Genomic DNA, 13,876 nt, shown 5'->3' with positions numbered 1-13,876 from the left:
CTAAAAGCTATGATGGACAGCCCCTCCTACACCCTCGTGTCCACCCTGACAGCACTGAGTAGCTCCTTCAGCCAGACTGTTACACCCGCGCTGCAAGAAGGAGAGGTACTACCGCTCGTCCCTACCGACTGCTCTTAGGCTTCTTAAGAAACACGTGAAAAACACACCTTTTCTGTGTAGCTCTATCTCTTGTCGCTATTTATAATTGTATTTTATTTATTGTATTGTATTTGTAATTGTATTTTCTTTATTATAGTATATATGCTTGTCTGTGACTGTAAAGTGTCCTTTAGAGCTTTGAAAGGCGCTTAAAATAAAATGTAATGTTATTATTATTAAAAAACGTTGTTTTATCTTTGACTTCTCCCCCACCCCTTTCAATTTTGCTGCGGGAAATTGCACATTTCACCATTGTGGGACTATTAAAGGCTTTCTGATTCTGAATATAACCCAGAGCATGATGAATCATATTTTGAAGAAGAAAACCCTGAATATGAAAGAGAGTCTTTCCTTTAAAAATATGGCAAAATAACGTGAAGGGAGTGAAGGAGCTCCCGATAATCCCAAGAATCCAGCTACCACAGCCACTTTGCCAGCTAGGGCAAGTAAGAAGAGAAAATATTTGTTCTGCACTCAAAAGAAGGACTGTAAAACACATACGGTGTGCTGCAAATGTTAGAATTTTGTCTGAAACGGCTGGGTACTTACTGCACTACATGTGCTAATTAGAATGTCTTAACTCATTTTGCGAAGGAAGCAGCTTCAGTAGGGAAACCCAGACTTACCTCTCTGCGGCCACTTCTAGCAGCTCTTCCTGACAAATCCCAAGGCGTTCCCAAGCCAGCTCTGTGAGATAGTTTCTCCAGCGTATTCTAGGTCGTCGCCAGGGTCTTCTTTCAGTGGGGCATGCCCCGAACACCTCACCAGGGAGGCATCCTAATCAAATGCCGAGCCACCTCATCTGGCTCCTCTCTATGGGGGGAGAAGAAGCGACTTGACTCTGTGCCCTTCTAAAAGGCTCGGTCCTCTTACCTAATCTCAAAGGTAGAGCCCGGACACTCTAGGGAGAAAGCTCATTTGGGCTGCTTGTATCCAGGAACCCGTTCTTTCGGTCACAACCCATAACTCATACCCATAGATGAGGGCTGGGAAGTAGATCGACCGGTAAATTTAGAGCTCCGCCCTTAGGCTCAGCTCCTTCTTCACAACGGAAGATTGGTACAAAGTCCGCATCACAGCAGACGTCGCACCGATCCGACTATCGATCTCTCGTCTTCCTACCCTCATCCGTGAACAAGACTCCCAGATACTTAAACTACTCCACTTCGGGCAAGATCTCCTCCCAAACCTATAGAGGGCACTCCACCCTTTTCCGACTGGGAACCATTGTCTCAGATTTGGTGGTGCTGATTCTCATCACAACCACTTCACATTAAGCTCTAAAACGTTCCAGTGAGACTTGGAAAGCCCTGCTTGAATGCTATTGAATGATATTTTTAGTCAAATGCTAAAGACCAATAAAAATGACTTTAAATGTCCAAAAACTACTTCAAACTGAAACCGGGAAGTGGCCAGTTGTTCGTGATGTCACGCCATGACGTATTGCCTTGCTTGAGAATCAAAACAATGGCTTCAGATTTAGAAAAGATGCTTTCTTGTTACTCATCCCCACTTAGCAGTTTTTTTTGACGACGATACTAGTGCAGTGTGTTCTACCGGAAACAAATTCCTTGTGTGTTCTACATACTTGGCAATAAAGATGATTCTGATTCTGATTCTGATGAATATGATTCAAATAGTTCTGAAGAGGAAAGCATACATATTTGCAATCGATTAAAGAATTTATTTCGTGTCATTTTGAGGCATCTGGACATAAATGTAGCACCCAGATAATGCAGAAGATGGCGCCCAAGCTCCATTGGAAATGGGCTGATTTGTCTCCTGGGAATTTGTCAGCGAATATCAAATAGTTGTCTTGGTGCAACACACAACGATTCACCATCGCGTTATTTATGTGTTTTCCTTCTAATTTCGCCATCAACACGAAGATTTCAGACAAAAGTACCCAAAATGCATTGTGTGTCGCTTTCTCGGTGAGGGGCGTTCCCTCCGTGACGTCACGTCAGGCATCGTCATCAACTCGAAAACAAAACTTCCTGAATATTTAGCGCGAGTCTTAAAACATAAAATATAGCTATGTGCAGTGGAATCTTTACAAAATACGCTCAGTTGAAGTCATTTGAAGCGATTTTACAAATTATGAACACATATTAGGCCCAAGGAGTAATTGCAGTGAGTTCCCTACGACTTTGAAGAAGTTATTATAATGACCTGATAACAGAATGCTACAAGGTCTCAATCGCTTCTTAAAGTAGTTGAAAATACAAATGAATGACTGAATAATTGGTTTATCACTATTTAATACACACAAATTCAACAGAGTGAATCTTTCCCATTGTGAATTTGTGACACAGGTTGTGTTCAGATCCATATCTGCGATGGTTTACATTTTCATCCAAATGAGCTGTGAGATGTGGGACTTCGACATATACGGTTTGTTGATCGGCCTTTTTATTGCCATACACTTAACATGTTTTTAGTTCTTCTTTTGTCTCATCCCAACTTTTTATTTATAGGTGATTTATACTTTGAGAAGGCTGTGAATGGTTTCCTCTCTGACCTTTTTGGCAAGTGGAAGGTGTGAGAGTTATTTGGTTTTGGCTTTTTTTCATTCTTGGTATAAAATAATGAAAAGTCATTTTTAATGTATTGTAATTTTTTTAAAAGGATAAAAACTGCAGTCATGAAGTGGCAGTCGTGCTCTTTTCACGTACATTCTACAATGCCAAATCAAAAGGTGATACATTCATCTCAATTTTTGCTCATCAATACTCCACAATGCAACATGAATAATGATCTTTTACAGAAGAATTTCCAGAGAATCTAAGAACATCAATCCAACAAGATCACGAAGGTCATTTTTATGAAGACTTCTATAGGTATTTATTGTTTTTGTCATTCAATTAAATGAGGTGACAGGTAAATCAGAATGAAATGTCTATTTTGTTTTGTGGTTAGAGTTGTTGCTCAGAATGAGAGGCGTGATGAGTGGACATCATTGCTAGTTACTGTCAAGAATCTCTTTATTCAGTATCCTGTTTTGGTGCGACTCAAAGAATCAGGTACAACATTTGGATAACTTGGAACTATGTTTTGAATCTTTTGCTGTCACTGAAGACTTTTTTTCTTGGTAGATGGCTTTCCCACTGGATATAATTCAACCTCTGCTCAGGGAAACTACTTGGAAGCCCTCAACCTTTCTTTTAATGGTTGGTACCATCATTTCTGAGGACAAAAAAAAATAATAAAAGAAAATCAATGTCCAATTGTGGGCATGAGACAACTTCATTTTCCCTTAAAGCAGAGGTCCCCAACCCCCGGGCCGCAGACCAGTACCGGTCCGTGGGTCATTTGGTACCGGGTCGCGCAGAAAGAATAAATAATTTACATGAAATGAAAAATTACCAGATTTCATCCGTCTATGACTTACTCTTGACGCATATCAAAACTCTTGTCTAGGTGACATGATACATACAGCTAAAATTAGCCCACCGTAAGCCTGCAAAATGAGTAAAAAACAAACGTCTTATTTTGTTGTATTTATCCGCCGGTCCGTGAAAATATTGTCTGACATTAAACCGGTCCGTGGCGCAAGAAAGTTGGGGACCACTTCCTTAAAGGACAACCGACGCCTGCGGACAACTTGTGTCCATAATTTGTAAAATCGCTTCAAATGACTTCTACTGAGCGTATTTTACATAGATTCCACCGCATATAGCTATATTTTACCTTTTAAGACTTGCGCTCAATATTCAGGAAGTCTTGTTCTGACGTCACGTCACGGAGGGAACACCCCTGACTAAAAAAGCGACACAATGCATTTTGCGGTACTATTTTTGGTCTGAAAACTTCATGTTGATCCGTGTTGATGGCGAAATTAGCAGGAAAACAACATAAATACAGTAAAGTCTCGTTATATCGATATCGGATATATCGATAGTCCCGGTTATATCGATACTATTTCTATGCACGCACGGAGAAAATTACATGCAAACAGGGTCGGATATATCGATAGTCTCGGTTATATCGATATTTTTTCGGACTCCCTTGAATATCGATATAACGAGACTTTACTGTAATTCCATGGTGAATCGTTGTGTGTTGCACCGAACAACTATTTAATATTCGCTGACAAAAATTCCCAGGCCATTTCCAACGGAGCCATCTTCTGCATTTTCTGGGTACTACATTTCTGTCCAGATGCCTCAAAATGACACGGAATAACTTATTTAATCGATTTCAAACATTTATGCTTTCCTCTTCAGAACTATTTGAATCATATTCATAACTGGATGAGTAACAAGAAAGCATGTTCTCCGAATCTGAAGTCATTGTTTTGATTCTCGAGCAAGGCAAGACGTCTTGGCGTGACATCACAAACAAGAGGGCGGGACCTTCTGAAACTGGCCACTTCCGGGTTCAATTTGCAGTAGTTTTGGACACTTTAAGTCATTTTTATTGGTCTATTGCATTTGCCAAAAAATATCATCCTGTTTGTTTTGGGTATTTTAGATGCTATAAAACGTTTTTTCTGATGTCAGTTAGGTGTCGGTGGTGTCGGTTGTCCTTTAAGTTTATAGAGTGGGTATATGTTCCAAACCCACCCACATCATTTAAAATGGGGTTTGTAGAGATAGGGGGCAAACAACAACCCTTCATACTCTGCAATGGTGGTTTTCAATTATTTTCTGTAATCCCCCGAGGAAGAAATAGTATAATAAATAGTCTAATTTATGTACAAATTTTTTACAAGTATACCTCTGCTGATCACCAATATTAACTCAGGAGCACAATATAATAAAACCAAAAAAGAAATCAACCTGCAAAAACAAAATTTATCAAATAGATTGTGCTGATAAAAAATAATGTCTGGATTAATGGCTACTAGTAGCAATCCCAAAGCAGGATGATTATTGCTAATATTCTGCATGTTTAGGCTGGAAAAAAACTCAAGCGGCTCATCAGCATCATATCAGAAAGCCTTCAATAGTCCCATAGTGGGGAACTTTGCAGTCTACAGCAGCAAAATTTGAAAGGGTGGGGTGGGGGTCAAAAGATAAAACAAAGTATTGTATGCACAAAAGAAAAATGATAGGGGTGTAATGTCTTGTGACACCTTAAAGGACAACCGACGTCTCCGGACAAGTTGTGTCCATAATTTGTAAAATGGCTTCACATGACTTCTACTGAGCGCATTTTACAAAGATTCCACTGCATATAGCTATATTTTATGTTGTAAGACTCGCGCTGAATATTCCGGAGGTCTTGTTTTTCAGATGGTGACGAGTCCTCACCCTACTGAAGGAACGCACCTCAGCGATAAAGGACATACCGTCCATCACCTCAATGCATTTTGCAATACTTCTTTCGTCTGAAAACTTTGTGTTGATCCGTGTTGATGGCTAAATTAGAAGGAAAACACATAAATAACGCAATGGTGAATCCTTGTGTGTGGCACCGAGCATCTATTTCAGTGTTTTTCAACCTTTTTTGAACCACGGCATGTTTTTTTACAATGGAAATTTTTTGCGGCACACCACGAACCATCTCGCAGGAAAGAGGCAATCGGTGACGTGTTGCCACACGGACGCATATTAAATTACCCTCCCAGTCTTTTCAGCACGGACACAGGACAATGACATAATATTGGCAGAAAATGATTAATAAATGTTTGTAAAATTTTTAATTTGAAAAAGGGGCATTGGATAGTTTTTCACGGCACACCTGACGATCTCTCACGGAACACTAGTGTGCTGCGGCACAGTGGCTGAAAATCACGGATCCATTTGATATTCACTGACAAAAATTGTAAGGAATTAATCAACCTGTTTCCACAGAGCTTTGTCGCCCTCTTCTGCCTCTTTTCGGTGCTACATTTCCCCCCTCAAAATGACACGGAATAAATTCTTTAATCAATTGCAAACATGTATGCTTTCCTCTTCAGAACTATTTAAATCATATTCATAACTGGATGAGTAACAAGAAAGCATATTCTCAGAATCTGAAGCCATTGTTTTGATTCTCGAGCATGGCAGTTGGTGACGGTGTATCCTGGCGTGACCTCACGAACAAGGGGGCGGGACCTTCTGAAACGGGCCACTTTCGTGTTCAATTTTAAGTAGTTTTCGGACACCAAGTCATTTTTATTTTATGACTAACAATATCATCCTGCGTGTTTTGGGTATTTTAGATGCTATAAAACATTTTTCTGATGTCAGTTGGGAAACAAAAAAGTGGTGTCGGTTGTCCTTTAAAGGAGAGTTCAGATTCGGAGAAGATGCCTTCTTGTTACTCATCCAGTTATGAATATGATTCAAATAGTTATGAAGAGGAAAGCATAAATATTTGCAATAGATTAAAGAAGTTATTCCCTGGTCAGAAATGTAGCACCCAGAAAATGCAGAAGATTGGATTGGATTGGATTGGATATGCCTTTATTAGTCTCACAGTGGAGAAATTTACATTTCACAGCAGCAAAGTGATGGCGCCAAAGCTCCGTTGGAAATGGGCTGATTTGTCTATTCGGAATTTGTGTCAGCGAATATCAAATAGTTGTCTTGGTGCAACACACAATGATTCACCATCGCATTATGTATGTGGTTTCCTTCTAATTTCGCCATCAAGACGAGGTTTTCAGACCAAACAAAGTCCTGCAAGATGCATTGTGTGTCGCTTTCTCGGTCAGGGGCGGTCCAAACATGACATTACGTGGGGATCGTCATCAACTCGAAAAGAACTCGAAGACTTCCTGAATATTCAGCGCGAGTCTTAAAAGGTAAAATATAGCTATATGCGGTGGAATCTTTGTAAAATGCACTCAGTAGAAGTCATTTGAAGCGATTTTACAAATTACGGACACAACTTGTCCGGAGGCGTCGGTTGTTATTGAATGAATTTGGGTTCATGCTTTCCGCTGCCAACATTTTAAATCCAATAAACACACCTTCACAGTGAAGCCAAACAATACATATGCTGCGTTATATTTCGTCTTAGTTTTTGGGAGACTTGCACTTGTCTTTTTATCCTCGTCTCACTTCGCCTGTCGACTTTGTGTCCACGCTTCTTACTCAGTGCTGTGCACAAAGCGCGTATCCTCAGTGCCCACTAAACACTGACCAAATGCCGACTGCGCATTCACTGCCACTGAGAACACTACTGCCCCCTCATGTAGTGGAGGTGCAATTGTACATCATTCTTGGACAGCAAAAAATAAATACATAAAATAAAACTGCATGTTACCCGAGGTCAAACACATCCCCCTTTGTGGACCCTCGCTGTCAGACCCAAACTTCTCAGTTTTGTCCTGTCCAACACTCGGCTCCGTGCATGATATGGGTGATGAAGACATCCTAAAAGTCTATTTGACAGACAATCCCATCGTCCATGAGATGCCAATTTTTGGATCGGGATGCTGGAAGTTGGTCTTCAACCTGTTTTCACTTGTAAATTGGCATTAGTAATGACCAACCAATGTTCTGCACAGAGGAGGACGAGCCGAGTGTCGGGCTGGCTTGTTTGATTTGGCATTTTAATTGAAATATCTTATAACGTTTTGGCTTTGGCCAAAGCTGATACTCTCCCATTTTTTTCAGTGTTCGACAAGCATTATATCAATCGAAACTTTGACCGGACCGGTCAGATGTCAATGGTCATTACGCCAGGTGTGGGGGTGTTTGAAGTGGACCGTCTGCTCATGATTCTGACAAAGCAACGAATGATTGACAATGGTAAGTACAAATGTCCAAACAAACAATGCTACACACAATGATTCTGCCACTTTTTCAGCTACGACGCCAGGTGCCAAAACAAATTGCAATGTCTACAATCAGCTTATGACTAATCAAAACACTGCAAATAGAAGAGACATCATCCATCTTCCAATCCACTTATCATTACAAGGGTTGCTGCGGGTACCCTAGCCTATCAAACATCTTCGGACATTATGTAGGAGACACCCTGAACCCGTTGCCAGCCATTCACAGGCCATACGGAGAAGAACAACTATCAACGCTCACACTCCCGCCTAGGGACAATTTAGAGTGTTGGATGGGTCTGCCATGCATGTTTTTGGAATGCGGGAGGAGCCGGAGTACCTGGAAAAAACCACACCCGCCTGGGAAGAACATGCAAACTTCATACAGGAAGATGAGAGCTGGAATCAAACCGGCACCTCTGCACTGTGAGATTGACGCGCTAACCCAGGGGTGTCAAACTCCGGTCCTCATGTTGTCCAAGTCTCCCTGTTGCAACACACCTGGGAGACTTGGAAAACATGTAGGACTTTGGCATTCGAGGGCCAGAGTTAAGACAACCCTGCCGGGCTAACCTCTGATTAAATGAATATCAGTGTTTGAAATAGCGTCTGCCCGGTGGCCCGGGGCGTACAACTGCCTCTGCCGGCCGTTCTCCACCTGCTGTCAATTCTCTAATCACGGACACGCGGCATTTATACGGTTCGCGATCACCTCGCCAATGACGGATGATTGACTCAACTCGCCACCGTGCCTGGACTCTTCCTTCGATGCGCGACTGTATCCGGTCCGAGGTATTTTCCCTGCATCCAATAAATTTATGTCATCTTCCGGGATTGCGTAATTTTGCATCCTCGTGTGCCATTTGCTTTTTGGCGTAGTAAGCGGGTCGGATCACCCCCTGCCTTCTTACTCGCTGTGTTTTCTTTTATTTGTGAATAAACATCCTGCTTTGGTAGGACATCTCTGCCGCCTGCTTTGGGATGCCAAACATTCCACTACGTTCCGACGAGTCAGCTGCCGTCACTCTCACTCAGAACGTGACAGCTACGGATGACTCGGCTATAGGATGTTCTTTTCTCTTAAAATATCTATCCAATGACACTTGCTCTCACTCCCACAGCCACATCACTAGATTTCACAGCCTCCTTATTCTTTAATATCGTACTGATCTTAGATTTCGCCATGCTGTATTCCCTCGCCAGATCAGACACTCGCACACCTCCTTCATATTTTGCGATTATTTCTTTCTTAAATGCAATAGTTGTACGCACTACTTTTCTTTTGTCACTTTAAGCAACACTTACTTTCTTTGGAGGCATGATTAGGGGCTAAAATTCTTCGTGCACCTATATTAAACGCGAGACCAAAACGCAGAATGCCCGCAAGCGACAACAGTTGTTCACGGAGAGAGCGATACACCGTACGCCGCTCAGCACCCCACCTTTGCGTACGCACTCACGCATCGATTGGTGTTCGAACTACGAAGCAAGATATCTCAAATATTTTGTTCGAACTCCAATTTGTTCGAACTGTGAGGCGTTCGAGAACCGAGGTACCACTGTACTCATTTTCCTTAATTCTAATATGATTAATTGCACTGAACCCTTGTTTATCGCGGGAGATATGTTCCAAAAATAGCCCGCGATAGGTGAAGTAGTCAGGTTTTTTTACTGTTATTTTACAATGCAATGCTGTACTTCCGAATAAAATAAAACCTCTTTTCAGGCCCAAAATGTGTTTAAGAAATTGAAATATTGTTTTCTTTCAAATAAGTATAATAGTTTCAAGAACGGTGTTGTAACTTTTCCACTGTCCATCCTTTCTCCAAGCTGTGGGCCTGAGCAAATGCAACACGATTGTTTCGTTGTCTTCTGTTTAATGCTGGTTTCTGAGCACTAACTCGGCCATAGAGACTACTGCGGGAGAGAATTCGACAAACTGTTCTTGTAGATACAGGGGTTTCTCCGCTGCAGTTGAAAAAGGGCTGGCCTTGGACTGGTGAAGCAACAAACGGTCCTCTCGAACAGTTGTCTTACAGGGTCTGCATAACCTTGGTTTGTTTTGAACGTCACCGGTTTCTTCAAATCTTTGTCTCAACCTGTCCACTTGACGTTTGGACACATTAAAGATGTCTGCAACCTCAGTGGCAGGATTGGTCTTCAGGCTCTTGATGATCAGAATCTTCTATATTGCCAAGTTTGTAGAACACACAATGAATTAGTTTCCGGTAGAACACGCTGCACTAGTATCATCATCAAAAAATTGCAAAGATGCACAACACAGTTCTATTTGGGTTACTGTTTAAAGAGTGAATGGCTTGGGGGAAGAAGCTGTTTAAATGTCTGCTGGATTTGGTGCGCATGGATCAGTAGTGCCTGCCTGAGGGGAGTAGCTAGAAAAGGGGGTGGGCAGGGTGCGGAGGGTCCAATAGGATTTTCCGCGCCCTTGTTTGGATTCTTGCAGTGTGCAAGTCCTCGAAAGTGGGTAGGGCGTTGCCAATGATTTTTTTTCCACTGTCCTAACTGTCAGTTGAAGTCTGATTTTTGTCCATTTGTCCACTAAACGTGATGGAAGAACATAGGATGCATTCAATGACAGCCATGTAGAAATGTCGCAGCACCTCATGTGGCAGGCCATGCTTCTTTAGCAGCCTCAGGAAGTACATCCTCTGTTGGGCCTTTCTCAGGATGGAGTTGGTTTGACCTCCCACTTCATGTCCTGTGAGACTGGTTCCCAGGAACTTGAAGGTCTCGATGGTTGACACGAGGCAGTTGGATAGTGTGACGGGCAGCTGTGGTGATGGATGTTTCCTGAAGTCCACGATCATTTCTACCGTCTTGAGCGTGTTCAGCTTTAGGTTGTGACGGCTGCACCAGAGCTCCAGCTGCTCCACTGGTTGTCGGTACGCAGACTCGTCGCCGTCTTTGATGAGACGGATGACTGCGGTCTCATCTGCAAACTATGAATTTAACAGCTTTTTGACAGTCGTTTGTGTAGATAGAGAAGACGCATTCGTGCGGGGCTCCAGTGCTCGTGGTTCGTGTTGAGGATGATGTTTTTCCCAGTCTGACCTGTTGAGTTCGTCCTGTCAGGAAGCTAAGGAGCCACTGGCAGATCGTAGGGGACACACCAAGCTGGAGATGTTTGGGGATGAGGGGTTCTGGGATGATGGTATTGAACGCAGAGCTGTAGTCCACAAACAAGATCCTTGCGTAGGTTCCTGTGTTGTTGAGATGCTCGAGGATGTAGTACAGCCCGATGTTGACTGCATCCTACATAGACCTGTTTGCCCGGTAGGCAAACTGAAGAGGATCCAGGAGAGGTTCGGTGATGATTATGCACGAGGCGTTCAAAAGACTTCATGACCACAGACGTCAGAGCAACAGGTCTATAGTCGTTCAATCCCGAAGGTGCTGGTTTCTTTGGAACTGGGACGATGGTAGACTGTTTGAAGCAGGATAGGACTTCACACTGCTCCAGGGATCTGTTGAAGATTCGTTTGAAAACCGGAGCCAGCAGGTCAGTGCAGGCTTTCAGGCAGGAGGGGGACACTGTCTCACAAAGGTGGTAGGAGGAAGAGGATTGAGGGAATAAGAGTGAATAGAAATTTGAAGAAGGTCAGGTAGGTAGGGGGGGCAAGGTTATGGATAGCTTTAAATGTATAAAGAAGAATTTTAAAGTTGATTCTATATTTGACCAGGAGCCAGTGGAGCTCTTGGAGGTCGGGGGTGATGTGGTGAAAGGATGAGGTTCTTGTGATGATCCGGTCTGAAGAATTCTGGACGAGTTGAAGTTTGTGGAGAAGTTTCTGAGGGACACCAAAGCGAAGTGAATTGCAATAGTCAATGCGGGAGGTGACAAGACTATGAACAAGGATAGCAGTAGTGTGAGGAGTGAGAGACGGGCGAAGACAATTGATATTGTGTAGGTGGACGTACGCAGATCGGCTTAAGTTATTTATATGGGAGTGGAAAGATAGTGTGCTGTCAAGGATGACACCTGAGCTTTTGACCTGATGGGAGGGAGACACGGTCAAATTGTCAATAGTGAGAGAGAAACTGCAATGGTGGGCAGACATGGGAAATGGGTGTGTCCTTTTCAAATCGGCAAAGGAATGTATTTAGCTCATCAGCCAGACCCTTATTGTTCACTGCTTGGGGGGGATGGTAAACGATAATTTGTTATTGTTCTCCTTAATTCATTCTCTCTCAAAAGTGAGTTTTTGCCTGGTGTTTTGTAAAGAATTAAACCAAGTACGTTTGTTTAGGTTAAGTTTTAACAATCCTTTGAAATTATCAAAAGCAAGTAGCGTTTTGATCAATCACCCAACTGGTGAACACTTTTTACTGGGTGATTCACATTTATCTAAAACACGGAACACCTCATGGCATGAGGGGCGGATGACGATGATGCTGCATTGACACAGATCGATCTCCACACATAGATGCATACGATATAAGTCCTCTTAGCTAATGGGATGTGAGGATAATGTTTGGGAATAGCCACTGGTAGAGCAGGTATACATATGTTGCATTTAGGAAACTGAGTTGCGATTAGCAGCAGGCCATACCGTATTTTTCCCAATTGTATCTTGAAGTTCAACGAGAGGCAATTTTTTTCCTGCTTTCCGGTTTTGTAACATGAAAATTTTGAATGAAGAGACGTTCATCAGTAGAGGCACCAGTATACAGTATGTGCAATGGATGTATCAACTGGCTGCATCCTAGATGATAAACTTTATGGGAAACTGACCTGTGATTTGAATTCCATTGAATTCCATTGATTATATGATTACATGTGTTCCAGTTTCCTGCCTTTCTTAGTAATTGCAGTGTCGGAATCTCATGAAAAAAGTTAGTGGACAGGGCGGATAACTCTGAAAAGTTGCCGGCCCGGCCATAAAGTTGCCTGCCCCATTTCTCGCAACTTGAAACACAATAGGACGACTAATCGCAAAAAAAAAAAAAGGCCAATAAAAAAACATTGTTGCGAAGTCTAAATGATTGTTTTTTAAAATTAAGGTAGCACCTACCACAAATGCTCCCTTGCTTACTTTATGGTTAATATCCCTGAAGATTTTGATCCAGCTGTCGTTTGTCGTCATGGTGCGCAATGCAATGTTCGCGTTGTGTTGTCTGCTCAAGGCTATGTGGAAACGTCTTTCTCAGCGGCTTTCAAAACTGTCAAGTACACTTTTCAGTCAGGGTGTTGTCCGAAGCAGGCCGAGTATGCAAATTGCCAAACGAACGTTCGTTTGGCAATTTGCATACGCGACACCGGCAGCCAATCAGAAGCCTGTTGCGTGCTTCGGACTACACGCTGACTGAAAAGTGTACTTGAGAGTTTTGAAAGCTGCTGAGAAAGAGGAGTCCATGTGGCTTGTAGCGTTTGGTTTGAGGCTTTTGCTTCATTGAATAAAACAAACGTTTGATTAGAAAAAAAAAAAAAAAACGCTTCCTTTTTCTTGAAGTTTGTCGGCCATCTGGGCAGAGACGTTTTGAAAGTTGTACACCCGATATAAAAGTTGTACGCCCCGGGCCACCGGGAAGATGCTATTTCAAACACTGGTAATTGTCTTTAAGCAGTATTTAAGAAACAAATCTGTGAATTTAATGTTCCTTTTACAAATGATGAATAAACAAATAACAAAATATAAATCGGGTTAGATGGAGGACACTGATTCGCCGTGGTGAACCCTGAAGGGCAAAGCCGAAAGGAAAAGAAGAACAGAACAATTTGTTGAAGGTCAAGAACTGAAGAACAGTTCTGAGGCTGAGGTCATCTTCACCTTTGTCTCCTTGACACTAAGTTACTGCACTGCACCCGGCAGCTTAGCAATGAGTTCCTCACTCCATACACTTCCACGAACACATTTCCCTGCTCTCACACATTTTGTCTTTTAAATCTGTTATGCCTTTTTCACAATGTGTCTTGTCTTTCTTACAATGTTCTCATTACTTTAAAGGACAACCGACACATTTTTTTTGTCTCGTAACTGACAT

At 42.3% G+C, this 13,876-nt stretch overlaps 1 protein-coding gene across 7 annotated transcripts in view; it reads left to right on the top strand.

Annotated features, from left to right (window-relative positions):
* The window catches only part of depdc5 (DEP domain containing 5, GATOR1 subcomplex subunit), an 89,777-nt gene that overhangs the window by 21,053 nt on the left and 54,848 nt on the right, over nt 1-13,876 (top strand). For 6 of the 7 annotated variants that reach the window (XM_089007413.1, XM_089007412.1, XM_089007410.1 and 3 more), the window contains 7 exons: nt 2,475-2,553; nt 2,637-2,698; nt 2,788-2,857; nt 2,927-2,999; nt 3,079-3,182; nt 3,255-3,329; nt 7,713-7,847. In XM_089007413.1, the coding sequence (XP_088863539.1) occupies nt 2,475-2,553; nt 2,637-2,698; nt 2,788-2,857; nt 2,927-2,999; nt 3,079-3,182; nt 3,255-3,329; nt 7,713-7,847 (598 nt within the window). Of the gene's footprint in view, nt 106-2,474; nt 2,554-2,636; nt 2,699-2,787; nt 2,858-2,926; nt 3,000-3,078; nt 3,183-3,254; nt 3,330-7,712; nt 7,848-13,876 lie in introns of all 7 variants that reach the window. The other variant, XM_089007414.1, reaches the window with a different exon arrangement.

This window comes from Hippocampus bargibanti, linkage group LG11 (genome assembly GCF_051943395.1).
Source record: "Hippocampus bargibanti isolate YZ-2025 linkage group LG11, ASM5194339v1, whole genome shotgun sequence".
NCBI lineage: Eukaryota > Metazoa > Chordata > Actinopteri > Syngnathiformes > Syngnathidae > Hippocampus > Hippocampus bargibanti.
Note: the sequence above shows the minus strand (reverse complement) of the source record. Positions and strands in the feature narration are given on the sequence as shown.